Source organism: Macaca mulatta, chromosome 9, assembly GCF_049350105.2.
Source record: "Macaca mulatta isolate MMU2019108-1 chromosome 9, T2T-MMU8v2.0, whole genome shotgun sequence".
Classification (NCBI taxonomy): domain Eukaryota; kingdom Metazoa; phylum Chordata; class Mammalia; order Primates; family Cercopithecidae; genus Macaca; species Macaca mulatta.
The window spans coordinates 26,972,029-26,987,940 of NC_133414.1; the positions used below are offsets into that span (position 1 = coordinate 26,972,029).

The 15,912-nt window shown below is 38.4% G+C and overlaps 1 protein-coding gene across 1 annotated transcript in view; it reads left to right on the forward strand.

Moving 5' to 3' along the window:
* The window catches only part of GPR158 (G protein-coupled receptor 158), a 432,618-nt gene that overhangs the window by 358,355 nt on the left and 58,351 nt on the right, over nt 1-15,912 (forward strand). The window contains exon 6 of the mRNA XM_001101165.5: nt 12,835-12,944. Coding sequence (XP_001101165.3) covers nt 12,835-12,944 — 110 coding nt within the window. The remainder of the gene's footprint in view (nt 1-12,834; nt 12,945-15,912) is intronic.

A 15,912-nucleotide genomic window follows, 5' to 3' on the forward strand; every position in this document is an offset into this window, starting at 1 on the left:
TAAGTGGTCTGGCTCACACAGTGGCAACACTTCCGGTCTAAACTCCACCTGTGTCTCAAGTCACTTGTCATCTGCCAGAGAATGATTGTAATCAATCTAAAGTAGACAATGTATTCAAGATATTCTTGCTAGTTGTGTAATGCACAGACTGCACACTCATGCAGAAGCCATGCCTTACTGTATATTCTTTCCAACCAAAACAAAGTAATTCCCAGGAATTATTCTATTGTGCTATCCATATTTCCATTATTTCTGAGGACTCTTAATTTATTTAGCTCTTTCAGCTTTAATATAGTAATATGATACCAAATAAAATTATCGTATTTCTAAAGCATAAGACTATATACTTCTTTGACTGTATCATGACATGAATATGTTATTTACCATTTACTAAGCATCTGTAACAGATATTGGAGTAGTTTCTTATTTTAAATTTTTTCTGATTATAGAAAATGTGTAAGATACTGGGACTTGGAAGCATATCTAGTACTAAAACCAGAGAATCTCTGTCAACACAGTTTACTTTGTGGTTGTGTATATACACACGTATAAAATGGTATATATATTTATATTATTCAAAATTAATCTTTTCTCACTACACATTTACTGTAAGGATTTGAACTGGAGCTTAACTACTTGATATGGTATGGATTTGTGTCTCCACCCAAATCTCATGTGAAATTGTAATCCCCAGTGTTGGAGAAGGGAGGTGACTGGATCATGGGGGTGGATTTCCCCCTTGCCATTCTCGTGATAGTGAGTTCTCATAAGATCTGGTTGTTTAAAAGTGTGTAGCACCTCCTCTTTCACTCCCTTCCTCCTCCACCATGTAAGATGTGCCTGCTTCCCCTTCACCTTCTGCCGTGATTGTAAGTTTCCTGAGGCCTCCCCAGCCATGCTTCCTGTAGAGCCTGTGGAACTGTGAGCCAATTAACCCTCTTTTATTTTTAAGTTACCCAATTTCAGGTATTTTTTTTATAGTAGTGCAAGAACAGACTAATACACTGACCATTTTAGAAAAGATCAATCTTTTCAAAACAATACAAAATGAAAAAAATTTTACCATAATACTTTGATCACAGTACTCAACATTCCGCTCACTAGTGTGTGTTTTTCTCTCAGAGGCACATGCAGTTTGCTCATAAGGATATCAGGAGAGAAAACAGGAAGCCAAACCAAGCCAAAGCTTCAGATTTGTTGTTGTTGTTGTTGTTTTGCTTTTTTGGCAATTATAGAGAACACATATTTTAGATGAATATCTTAAGAGGAACAGACATTCCAGGATATTTTCCCCATTAGCTTTTATGCATAGCTCCTTTATGCCTTGTTCTATAGAATAAGTTAAGGATGTTAAATTCAGGGTAATAAGCAGGGAACAAGTGTGCTTTCATTTCTCTGTGTATGTTTTTATGTATGTACATATGCTCATATATACACACAAATGTTTTGTTGTTGTTGTTGAAGAGATGGATTTTCACTGTATTGCCCAGGCTGGAGTGCAGTGATTATTCATGGGTGTGATTATCACACATTATAGCCTCGAACTCCAGGCCTTAAGTGGTCCTTCTGCGTCATGTGATCCTCCTGCCCAGCTTCCCAAGCAGCTGGGACTGCAAGCATGTGCCACGGTGCCTGGCTACACATAAATGTTGAATATAACTGCTATCATACTGTATATTTTATATACATTTTAGGTGCTGCTGATTTTTTCACTAAACATTTGTCCTGAGAGCCTTCCCATATTTATTATTTTTGAGGACATGATTGTTAAGGATGGTATAAACATCTATATTAAGTCATGCATCATAATTTATTCTTGGCCAAAATAGTATTTATTTTGAACCCATAAACTGAGAAGTTGTGAAAGTTTAAAGCAAAAATAGTCATATGTTTCTGTGTTTATTACGTGTATTAGAATGGGCTGTTTCCATGAAGTGCCTCCTTGTGGAGAGATGGGTAAACCGAGACCAGGGAAGGCACCTGGACTTTCCATCGTGTGCCCTCCCAGCACACTGGTTTTCTGTATTTTGCAGTGCTTTTCCTTGAGCAGCTAAATGTCACATTTATGAATGCAGTGCTGCATCCTGGGCGTTCTAACCTATGAATGGATGGAGATGAGAGGTGCTTCTAGGGGAAGAGCAGTATTGGACTAGGAGGCTCCAGGACTGGCTTATGTGTAATAGAAAGAGTTGCTGCCTAGTTGGAGCATGACCAAGGATTTTTAAATTTGATCTTCTGTTTAGTAAAAAGCTATGGGTCTCAGAGTTAGAAGACCCCAGTGAGGAGGAGTATGAATGAAAATCTTTCCTTGTTATGTGTGGGAGGTTTAGCATCTTATTCTGGTTCAGAGAATGAGGCTTATGGTGTTTTATTTAAAAGGTACTTCCTTATTGGATAAGATCTACCAAGCTGTGAGTAGAATCACCACTAAGACTTTGGCAACTTATCCTCTTTGCCCTTAATTTTTAGAGCTGTAACCCCTTTTAATTTTTTTTTTTTTTGACATTTTCGGGTGTATTCCATGGGAATTTTGGAGAGGATGTTTTGGGGCACAACATATCATCTGCTGCCACATTAACCCCCACATCTTGTATATTTTATAATTTTTAAAATGTTACTTCTATATTACTATGGAAGCTATCCACTTTTTGTTTTGAGGTGATAGGAGCCAAATACTAAGTTCTAGGTCATGGTTGTATAAAGACACGTAATCACAATTATAGCCATTCTCATGTATGTGGTGATTGTATAAATGTAAAACTGCATTAGGTAATTTTGTTATTTTGAATCCACAATTACTATGGAATCAAAAATGAACCGGTAAGATTTGAAGGACATGCATTTTTATCCTAAAGAAGTCCCACGTTTGGAAGCATATCTCTTGCCAAATATAGAAAAATATAAGAATTTTCGAACACGCCACAGGACATTGCATAAAGGTCCATAAAAGATGATCCTGAATAAAAGTGCTTCAATGCATATGGCTCTGGCTGATGACTCATTTCCAGCCGCCTACTTCAAACAGAGCAAACCTGAAGAGGTTACACACAAGGTTTAGTACTAGGTATTTCCAAGTATGACCTTTGTGGTGTGTCCTCCATCAAGGAAAGTTATCGGCTTAATTCTTCACATGTTGTTAGGATTGTTGGCAGAATAGCAAACCTGGGGATGAGCAGCTCTGGAAAATATTTGACTAGTAAGCCTTTTCCTTGTAGGAAGCACTGGGAAATTATAAATATAGTAGAGAGTCCTTAAAGCCTCAGATGTTCTTCAAATCCTTATCAAAGGACAACTTCATCAACAAAAATCTTGCCACTTGAGTCTGTTACCATGCCTCCTGGTACACAGTAATCTTTTCTTTTTCTTCTGTTTCTTTTTTAAGTAAAACTGTTCTCACACTCTCTTACTAACAGAAACCCCAAAGCACATAACACCTCACTTACCTGTAAAAGTGGTTCAATTCACAACCAGTTTCACTGAACTGAAGCAAATAACACTTGGAGAGTCAATTAGGAAAGGGGAACTGCTGTGTTGAACACTATTGCTGAGATTCTAAAGAGATTAGGCCTAAACCAAGAGCTTCACACCTTTGACTCTCAGAGCTTTGGAACAGCATTGGACCATGCTGACTTCTCATCACTGTACCTTGTCAGCATCCCTCTTTTAAAAGCACTGGGCATTGTGTCTACTGAGCAGAAATTGTGGAGATTAATTTTCTGTCTCTAGCAACGTGTCTATACTTGCAAATAAGTTATTCTGTTAAAAAAAAATTCTTCTGTGGGCCAGGCACGGTGGCTCACGCCTGTAATCCCAACACTTTGGGAGGTAGAGGCAGGTGGATCACCTGAGGTCAGGAGTTCAAGATCAGCGTGGCCAACATGGTGAAACCGTGTCTCTACTAAAAATACAAAAAAAGTTAGCTGGGCGTGGTGGCGGGTGCCTATAATCCCGGCTACTTGGGAGGCTGAGGCAGGAGAATCACTTGAACCCTGGAGGTGGAAGTTATAGTGAGCTGAGATCGCACCACTGCACTCCAGCCTGGGCAACAAGAATGAAATTCCATCTCAAAAAAAAAAAAAGTTCTACTTCTATGTTGAGCATATTTGAGAAGTCTAATAGTCTCCTTTATAGTTCTCTATTTCTCCCCTCTTAGCTGTGTTCAATAGCCAAAGAGTCCAGGCAATAAAGCAGACTTCAAAACATGCTAACAAAATCACATTCAATGAAACGGGAGAATAATTTGTTATTGAAATTGAAATCTTTGAAATGGGAGAATAATTTCAAGATTTCTTTGTACTTGAGAGGAAAGCCTGAAGGGCTGTTTCCACCACAGCAATACTTTTTATTTTTATTTTTTAATTTTATTTATTTTTTTTTTTGAGATGGAGTCTCACCCTGTCACCCAGGCTGGAGTGCAGTGGTGCAATCTTGGCTCACTGCAACCTCCGCCTCCCAGGTTCAAGAAATTCTCATGCCTCAGCCCCCCCGAGTAGCTGGGATTACAAGTGCTCACCACCCTGCCCAACTAATTTTTGTATTTTTAGTAGAGATAGGGTTTCATCACATTGGCCAGGCTAGTCTCAAACTTCTGACCTCAAGTGATCCACCCACTTCAGTCTCCCAAAGTGCTGGGATTACAGGCATGAGCCCCTGCGCCCAGCCAGCAATACTTTCTATTATTTTTTTTGGAGACGGAGTCTGACTCTGTCGCCCAGGCTGGAGTGCAGTGGTGCTATCTCGACTCACTGCAAGCCTCGCCTCCCGGGTTCACGCCCTTCTCCTGCCTCAGCATCCCGAGTAGCTGGGACTACAGGCACCCACCACCACAGCTGGCTAAATTTTTTTGTATTTTTATTAGAGATGGGGTTTGTTTCATTGTGTTAGCCCACGATAGTCTTGACCTTGTGATCCACCCGCCTCGGCCTCCCAAAGTGCTGGGATTACAGGCGTGAGCGAGCCATCACACCCAGCCCCAGCCAGCAATACTTTTTAAAAACTCAATGCCTTGAGTATCCTACCTCTAAGATCATTTGATTGAATTTAATGTAAATTTAAGGGGTACAAGTACAATTTTGTTAAATGGCTATATTGTGTAATGATGACTGGGCTTTTAGTGTATCCATCACTTAACGTTTTTTATATGCACTGAGCAATTTCACATCAGCCACCCCCTTTCACTTCTCCACTTTTCCAAGTCCCCTTTGTCTATCATTCCATACTCTATGTCCCTGGGTACAGATTATTTAGCTTCTACTTATTAGCGAGAACATGCAGTAATTTTCTTTCTGCTTCTGAGTTGTTTCACTTAAGATAATGGCCGCAGCGCCATGCAAGTTGCTATAAAAGATATGATTCTATTTTTTATGGCTCAGTAGTATTCCATTGTATATGAATTTTGAGAGCATTCGAAAAAACTTCCCATGGTTATGAACCAAGACCTTCAAACACACACCGATGTACATCTACCTTAGGTCATCACACTGAAACCTTGCTCTCAAAGACTGTGGGAGAAGCAAACCTCTAGGCAAATTATAGTGAGTTCCCAAGAGGCATTCTTAAAGGTAAAAGGAAGTTGGTGGTTTGGTTGTGACATCTGCTGCTGCTGATCCTGGATGTCTTTTCCACTCAGCCCATCCTCTTTATCCTAGGACGTCTCACTTTACAACACCTATAATTTATATGCTGTGATCATTCATCCAGCAATTATGCATACTCTTCAGTCCCTAGGTTACTTAATAGAGTGGTACGCTTTACTCCTGCAGCCCACAAATTAAATGCAGCATCTTTATAACTATCATTGACCCCAGTATCGGAAAGAGAATCAGCATAGTGTTTTATTATTTTTTTGTGTGTGATACGTACTTTGGAATTATGCCTTAGGCAGTTCTTCCAGTAAAGGAACTTTTTATGGGTTCTTGTTTAAAAACTATTTTGATAACCATGGGCAAATTAATTAATCCCATTACAATTCAGTCTGTTCTTCTTTAAAATAGAGATAATGAAGTATATTTTGGACCCTAAATATGGGTAATATGTCTAGCATAGTAATCAGTGAGTATGTGTTGGGAGGCATGGGTAGCTATTATTGTTGTTGGTACATAAAAATGATAGCTATCAGTGTAATATCAGTATTATTGTAACTTATAAATTCTTCAGCTTAGTGGCTTGATTTTCTCAATTTCTTCACTGTTACAGTCTGTTAGGAAATTTGTCATTGAGATTTCAAAAGGAATGTTTTTTTTAAAAAATTTATTATTATTATACTTTAAGTTGTAGGGTACATGTGCATAACGTGCAGGTTTGTTACATATGTATACTTGTGCCATGTTGCTGTGCTGCACCCATCAACTCATCATTTACATCAGGTATAACTCCCAATGCAATCCCTCCCCCCTGCCCCCTCCCCATGATAGGCCCCCGTGTGTGATGTTCCCCTTCCTGAGTCCGAGTGATCTCATTGTTCAGTTCCCACCTATGAGTGAGAACATGCGGTGTTTGGTTTTCTGTTCTTGTGATAGTTTGCTAAGAATGATGGATTCCAGCTGCATCCAAGTCCCTACAAAGGACTCAAACTCATCCTTTTTTATGGCTGCATAGTATTCCATGGTGTATATGTGCCACATTTTCTTAACTTGGAATCAACCCAAATGTCCATCAGGGACAGATTGGATTAAGAAAAGGAATGTTTTATAATTTGTTAAAATATATGTTTATTGTTTATACGTAATTTTTGTTATACTTTAAGTTCTGGGATACATGTGCAGAACATGTGGGTTTGTTATATAGGTATACACGTGCCATGGTGGTTTGCTGCACCTGTCAACTCATCATCTACATTAGGTATTTCTCCTAATGCTATCCCTTCCCTAGCCCCCCACCCCTGACAGGCCCTGGTGTGTGATATTCCCCTCCCTGTTTCCATGTGTTCTCATTGTTCAACTCTCACTTATAAGTGAGAACATGCAGTGTTTGGTTTTCTGTTCCCGTGTTAGTTTGCCAAAAGAGATGGTTTCCAGCTTCATCCATCTCCCTGCAAAGGACATGAACTCATCCTTTTTTTTTGTGGCTGCATAGTATTCCATGGTGTATATATGCCACATTTTCTTTATCCCTTCGATCATTGATGGGCATTTGGGTTGGTTCCAAGTCTCTGCTGATGTGAACAGTGCTGCAGTAAACACGTGTGCATATGTCTTTATGTAGAATGATTTATAATCCTTTGAGTATATACCCAGTAATGGGATTGCTGGGCCAAATGTTATTTCTGGTTCTGGATCCTTGAGGAATCGCCACATTGTCTTCCACAATGGTTGAACTAATTTACACTCCCAACAGTGTAAAGGCATCCCTCTTTCTCCATATCTTCTCCAGGATCTGTTGTTTTCTGACTTTTTAATGATCACCATCCTAACTGGCATGAGATTGTATCTCATTGTGGTTTTGATTTGCATTTCTCTAATGACCAGTGATAATGAGCTTTGTTTCATATGGTTTTTGGCCACATAAATGTCTTCTTTGGAGAAATGTCTGTTCATATCCTTTGCTCACCTTTTGATTTGCTTGTTTATAGATAATATTTTTAATGGTAAAAGGTTAAATTTGGGGGATTTGAAAATATTAAACTTTCTAATCTCATTTTTGGTTTTGGTTTTTGGCTTCTTACAGATTATATTAACTGTTACAAACCTAGACCCAAATTCGATGTCCCATAGGCATTTTTTACTCAGTAGTTCCAAAAATGAAGATATTATTCTCCTTCCTTGCTTACTTCCTCTCTTCTTCCCATCCTTCCTTCCTTTTTTAATCTCATTCCTTCCCCATCATGTACTGATTATCTCTTATTGTCAGGTTACTATCTTAGGGAATGTATGTGCAATCAAGAATTAGTTACAATCATTGCCCTCATACAACTTATAAACTAGGAAGATACATTAAACAAATGAATTACAGAAAGAATTATTTCCAAGTAGAGCTGATGAATGCAACAATGGAAAGCTCAGCATTCAATGAGAGTAAATAACATGCAAATAAGATGGAAACCTAACTCAGTCTGGGGGATGCTGGAGAGAGTCATGGATGTCCGCCCTGAGCTGAGACCTGCAGGATGAGGCAGGGAATGACCACTTTCTCTTGTTAGCATCTCTCTTTTAAAAGCACTAGGCATTGTGTCTACTGAGCAGATACTGTGGAGATTTATGAGTCTCTAGTGGTGTGTCTATACTTGCAAAAAAATTATACTATTGTAAAGCATTCTTTTATTTTGTGCATATTTGAGAAGCCTAATAGTCTTCTCCTTTGTGGTTCTGTTGTTCATCCCCATTAGCTGTGTTCAGTATCCAAAGAATCAAGGCAGTCAATCAGACTTCGAAATGTCTTCTGCAGACTTATGCATCCTTTTCTTTTTGCTGTTTCATTTCAAGTACAAGCACCCTCCAGGTCACTCAAGCTTAAAATCTTACATTACGTTTGACACTTTATTCCCTTTTGCCTCAACAAGTAACAGGTTGCCCACTTTTCTTGATTTGGCATCTTCTTTCCTGTGTCCCCATGAATGAATGAATTCTCCCTCTCACCATATTAGTTACATCCTTCTTTGCCTTTGCCCCAAGGCTTTATTTTTCCTTTCATCCAAGAAATATTTACTGAGCACTTCCTGTGTGCCAGGACGCTGCTAGTGCCAGTGTCACAGAAGTGAATGAGAAAACCCGTGGTCATCACAGAGCCTGCAACCTACCTGAAGGAAGACACAATTAACAAATAGGGACAGTGTGCTAAGCCACAGGGGAGGCATGTTCTTCCTAGAGGAAGGGATATTTGGGCTGAGACTTGAAGGGGTGAACAGGAGAAAGCCAGGTTCAAGTGAGATGGGGGTTGTGTAAGGAACATCCAGCCAGAAGAGACAGCAAATCCAAGGACCTCAGGGATCAGGTGAGTGGAAGTAATGATGTTGTAGAGATCAGCTAGCTCCAAGTGTGAAGGCTCTTGCTAACCATCTTAAATAATTTTGACGATTTCCTAAGAGTATTGAGAGCCACGGAAAGGTTTAAGCAAGGCAGTGAGGTGATGAGAAACATCCCATCAGTTGCCATTATGGGAATTGAAATGACGGACACTGGAATAAGAAATAGGAAAATGCTCGGTGGGGAAGATAAACTTGGTTTTTCTTTTTTTCTTCCAGCCGGTCCTCTCACCTTCAGTCTCTCCCCTTTCCATAGCCCAACCTATGCTGTTCCGTGCTGTAGCCAGATTGGCTCCCTGGTGCACACACTGCTGACCTCAACTCAGAGAGCTTTAATGCCATGTATACTGCTCCTGGAATACAATCTGCATTTTCCACCCTGTTATTCAAAGCTTACAATGATCTGGCTCCATCTCTGTTTTAAAGCTTTCTTTATATGATTCCTCTTGTCTTCCTGGTTGTAACTATACACTCCACACACTCCAGAACTTTCCCACAATATCCTTTTGTCCTGGGCTCCCTCCCCCTCTTTCCTCCCTGCCTGAATGAACACTGAAACCTGTTCCTCCTTCCGTTCTTGCTCACTTGTCAGCCCTTCCAGGATAATTTCACTTGTTTCCACTGCCAGTAATTTCCCTTTCCTCTGAAATCCTCATTATAATGCAATTCACAGGGTGATGGCGTTCATCACCTCCCCCACACAGTAGAGCCGGTTCAGAGGCAGGGTGACATCATTGTTCTTACGGTTCTTAAGAGCACGAACTCTGGAACCAAACTGCCTGGATTCAGATCCTGGCTCTGACAGTTCCTAGCTGTGTAACCCTGAGCACATCACTTAAATTATCTTTGCCCTATTTCCCTCCAGTAAAATCAAAGTCTCGTCTTTCTAAGGTATTGTGAGGATTAAATGAGTAAATGCATGCAAAAATGCTTAATTTAGTGTCTAGCATATAGTGTTGTCTAAATATTTAGAAATCATATTTATCACTTACATGTAATATTCACTCTATGAAATTATAATTTTTTGAAGGACCTAATCCACATCTGACATTTTTTATGACTTCCAGATCCCTTACTGCCTCACGCAGAGTAAATAAATATTGAATATGTGAATTAGGATACCAATGATTAGGAAGCCCTAATCAGTTTTCAAATAGTTTATTTTGAAGGTAACATTTTCCCTTTAAAATTGGCTAAAATAAATCATTGAGCAAATATTTAATATGCATAAACTTTTGGTTGTAAAGAACACAGAATACACTGAGGAACAGGCCCTTCTTCAATTTTACAATTATTCAGAGAGGCAACCATACAGATAACTACAATATAAGATGCAGTAGAAGAAGCATAAAGTCTATAAAAGTCATGGTAGGAATTCAAAAGAAGGGGTGGCTGGGGTGATCAGAAAAGAATTTGTTGAGATGATGAGATATAGTTGTGCTGCAATGAGAATAACTTTCAGAACAAAGCATAAATAAATCAACTCTCCTATTAGCCAATACTTATTGAATACTCATCGTACTGGGCACTGTGACTGCTTACCATACACTATCACACTTAAGCTTCAATATATTTCCAAGATGAAGTATTTTTGTTGCTGTGCCCATTTTGCAAACGGGACAACTGAAGTATAGCAACACAATGTTAAATAAATTGTGGAAGCCCACAGCTAAGAAAGAGTAGAGCCAGAACTGGAACCCGGGGAGCCTGGATTCAAAGCTTGTTCTCTCTCACACCACCAGCATTGCCTGTGGCACATGCACACTAACAGTTACAGTCCACTATTTGCTGAACTATTTTTAATAACAAATGTTAGTTTACTGGAATTTCATTGTTTATTATTTTTAAACTTACACCTCCACCATGGATGCTAAAAAATATTGTTATTTCATGTATTTCTGACCAACCCAATCTTTCACTTATACTAACAAGTCCTAAACTTCTTTATCTGTGAAATAAAAAGTTTGAAGGTACATCAGTAGTTCCCAGACAGCTCAAAAGTAAGTATTTTTAAGTAAAAATTATGTAGACTTCTATATTACAGTTGTTCACCTTTGCTCATTCATTACCTAGAGAAAGCTTCGTGGATAATGAAAAGCTTTACTGATAGGATTTCACAGCCCCCAAGAATCCACTGTTCCAGAAGAATTTCTATGGCCATTTCTAGCGGAAATATTTGAGATTTTACATATTCCAGACTTCAGAACCCTGTGTGTGTAGTCTCTGATCTATCATTCTCTCTACCATGAGAAGGAGCAGATATGCTCCCCACATGCTTTAATCTTCTGTTGAGGATTCTCCAACTTGTCTTTCTCCCCTAAGTTTTTCCTCCTCCTTTTAGCTTCAAGTCCTTAGTAAAACATAAAGCTTGCTTTGCAGAACTTGTTATTCCTATCGAACTACTATGCAAAGGAAATATGTCTAAAATACACAAGCTCAAACTTGGAATACAAATTTATAGAATTTTAACTTGTTCTGTGAAAATAGTAAAAGAACAGGTTTTTATTTCCTTCTTTTTTTTTTTTCTGAATCTAGACCTTTTTCTGGTAGATTAAATCCTGAAGGAAAATATTTGTATCTTCATATAGACCTAGCAAATTGGAAAACTAAGGACAAATTCTGTGTATGTGAAATAATAAAGTTGAATATTTTTTCCTGACTTCAGGAGCATGCAAAACCACATTATCTCCTGTTTATACCTATTTTTATACCTTTCTTTAATTTCTCCTTAACACTTTTGTCCATATTTTCTCCATTCCTTGAGAACGTTTTATTTTTGTGTAATAGAAATACTTGAGAAATGCCAGGAGAGTTTAGGTAATTCATTCTAGGCACTGCTAGAGAGAGGGGCTATATTTGTAAAATATCAGCAAGAAAATGTCAGTACCTACCCCGTGACCCCCAGCAACATGCACATCTCTGGCAGGAAAAAACAAAAGTCATACTCAGGGTTTTGGCAGTGGGCATATTTTCTGTTATGACCTCGTTTTCAGCAGAAACAGTTCAGCAGCTGCTTCAGCGAAGATTGAGTCTGTGCTCTTCAATAGTATTAATCCTTTAACACTACAAGGTTTCTTAGGCAGGGTCAAACCAATTCTTATTCTACAAGGACTCACTCAAAACTGCCCAGTAGCATATGAAAAGTAGTAGAGTGTCTTGCACGTACCTGTTCACTCTCCGCTGGAATTGGCCGCTCATTTCTTTGTGGTCCCACTGAAATTGCAGAAATATTTATCACAGTACTTACGTTACTTGAATGCAATTTCCTATTTCCATGTCTCTTTTCGCCCTCTTCCTGGCCTTTGTATCTTGTATCGGCAGCACCCAGCACAGTGCCTGGCTCATGGTAAATGCTTAATTAATATTTGTTGAAGGAAAACTCTGGAGTGAGAAAGTATGGAATTAGTGAGGTAATTGAGCCAAGTAGTAAATATGAAGTGGTAGATTGTTTGCAAGATGCAGTACAACACAGCAGTCTCAGGGCTGTTTCAGACGGGGGAAAGGGATTGCCAGAAGTGTGGAGGTGGGAACAAGGGGCTCTGGGGGAGAATGGCAACGGGACTATCCTTGCTTGCTCATTTTGGACAATAAAGAGAGGTAAGTTTGGACATACACCAAAGACTTAGAGACAGTTGATGGAAACTTCTAGAAGTTAGATTTTAAGAATTTAGATGTTATTTAATAAGCAGTAGGGAGACTCTGTATTTCTTTGGTCCGGACAATAAATGGTCAAAATAGTATTTTAAATAATTATTCTGATGGGTATATGCTTATATCAAAATTCATATGTATGAAACATCAGGTTATGAGATATTGACTTGGGTCTGTGGGTCATCAGTTGATCCTGAAGGTCTCTTTCTGTTTTCATCCCACAGGTTGTTATTTTGTACTTTGAGCCAAGCACATTTCGCTGTATTCTGCTAAGATGGGTCCGTCTTCTCGGTTTTGCTACTGTTTACGGAACTGTCACTCTCAAACTTCACAGGTATATATATTTTATTCATCGTCATTCTCATGGAAGGATCAAAGTGATTAGCTTAGCACATAATTGTTAGCTGCACTGACCACTTAAATGACTCAATTTCAAGATACTGTATATTTTTCACTTTCAAGGTGACGTCTTTGGATTCTTCAGGGAAATATTTAATACAACTGAATTACTTGAACAAGATGCTTCAATAAAATGTGTCATTGGTTATGGAAAGGGTTAGTTCCTAATAAGTTTAAAATATGAAACAGTATAGTTCAGAACAGGAAGGAATACAAAGGTAATACTGCTGAAATAATGATACACAACCAGAGTGACCATAGAGAAACACACTTATTTGACAAAAACTACTGTCCTCCATTCCGAAGTTCCATGCCCCAAGGTAATCCTGCTGATATTCGATGGGTGAAGTTCAGAAAATAGTGCTTTTGGCTTTTCTCCTTAACCAGTGTGCTTCAGTGATTATCAACCTCGGAAAATGGAGAATGCCATAAGTTCCCTAATACTTAGTTCTAAAACCACCTAAATATTGGGTGAGGGGAAAAGCAATAAAATAAACTGCCTATCTACAAAGGCTGGGAATGGCTGGAAATTATTCCAGGGCTTTCCCTTGCCTTCTTTCTCCAAGTTTAAAGAAAGTCTCAATGAAGTGGTGCCAAAGAGCATAGGAGATAAACAATAAACTTTCCCTGCAGGGTAAAACTGTATCCCTGTAGAGAAAACCCTTTGTACTGATCAGCTTTAAAGCTGTTTCGATAACCATAGTAAGCCATTCATGTGTTCATGCTAGTCTGGCCATACATGTTTCTGAATAAAAATCTCCTAATATGGGTCATACTGTGGTTTAATTACACTGTCTACCACATAAGAAATTGTATTTTCATTTTTTTTCTCTTTTGGTACTTAATTATTGAGAATGCTCTAGATTACCCTTTTACCTTTTTGGAAAAAAAAAAAAAGTCAATGTGTTTGACTCTCAAGATTCCCTTCTTACATATGTGGTAAAGTACAAAGGATATTAGATTAGGTTTCAGAAGATCCTATTTAAATCTCAATTTAGCCTCTAACTCTAATAAATCATACGCTTCTGTTTCCTACAAAAGGAGAGATTAGACCAGTCTCTAATGTTCTCCCTGACTCTCACTGTATTCTATCCACATCACAGCACACTTCCCTCCGGCATCCTTCTTTCTTCAACTACCTTCTAGGTTTCCATTGCTTATGTGATAGCTGTTTTCCAACTGGTGCTCACCAAAGGAAATGAGAAATCAATGACAGCCCATGTGGACACTAAGCCTTCTAGAAATCCTGAAAGAATAGATGCCCTATTGAGACTTGAAGATGAACTCTGTCCCTGTTACTCTAGCATTTAGTATCTAGTGGGTCCTCTATTATAATACTTATGGTACCTTATAGTTTTCTTATTTAATTGCCTTCACTTTCTTTTACTTTCTCCTTGTAGTGAGAATGATACCATTATTGAATCCCCAGCACTCAGCACAAATAACTGACCCATGGGACATGTTTAATACATATGAGTAGATGAATGAATGAAAAATGTCAGATGCAGCCCTGAAAGCTGCTTCCCGTCATTCTCCCCACACATAACCCATTCATATTCCCCTGACTTACTGTGCTCTCTACCTCAGCATGTTTCCAAGTGTCTGGAACACATAACACTGTGGTCTGCGAGAGGATGTTTAGGGGCATGTGAACCCAGTGTTCAGTGGCACTGAATCATTTAATGAGAAAATTACTTCCACGCAGGTTCTCCTTCAATCCTTCTGATTATTTTCAGAAGAAAGATTAGTTGGAAACTACTAGGACTTTAACACTTGCCGAATAGTTGCCAATGTTCCTTTGCAATGAGGAGCAGATCAGGCTTCAGTTTCAGAGCTTTTCCCTGCAATGCTGTCTCCCTAAGATTATCTTTTGTTCATTGCATTTATTTTTATAGTTATTTTCTATTTATTTAAAGTTTGACTATCACTAGATAGTGATAAGGTAGTGATATAAAGCTTCCTTTAAATATTTTTAAACAATAAATATAAATTTAAAGAAATTAATAGCTGATGCACAGATACAGCAGAAATCTCGACACTAGTATGCAAATGATTGGAATTTGGGAAACTGTGTTATAACATTATCTCTTTTATTTTAAAAAACGAAATTAAAACTATTCGAAATTAAAACTATTTTCCCTCTGACTTTGTATCTCTAGAAGTCATTGCAGTGAAGGGAGTTTCTCCACCAAAGGCTTAAATTGAAACTATTGCTAATGTAATGAGCTGAATCATTCTTATCCTCTGTGAACCAGTTGGCTTTACTATTATATTATTCTATATTGCTTAAATTTAACTGTTCCCTACATTGTTTACATCTATAAACTGAACAATCAGCATCCCATAGAAATGTGAACAACCTGAAGGAAGGACGAGCTGAACCAGCTTTACACTCCCCAGATTTAGTGCTGTATTTTTCTCATATTATGTATTGAGATATTTGTTGAATTAATGAATGAACGGGTGGATGGTTCTAGTGAATGAAGCTGCAAAGGGTGGTTTTGACTCTAGGTGGTCTTCTAGAGTCAAGAAACATGTGGCCCTGAAGGAGAGACATGATAGAGAGGAAAGACATAAATCCTGACAAATCCAAATTGGAACTTCAGTTCTGCCATTAGTTATTTATACAACAAAGAATAAATTAACATCTTATAATTAGTTTTCTCATCTGTAAGATGGTTTAATCTCTCATCTGTAAGATGGTTTAAAGTTTAGTAACTTTAAGATGGTAAAGTTGTAGGAACTAAGTATAATTTGAATGTAGGCAAATATGTCAAGTAGGGTTTTTTGGTTGCAAACAAAATGGGTTATGGCTGCACAGAACCAAATGGATTTGGCTGAAGAGAACTGGATTATGGCTAAATTAAGCAAAAAGGGGATTCATTGGAAGGATAGGGGGAATG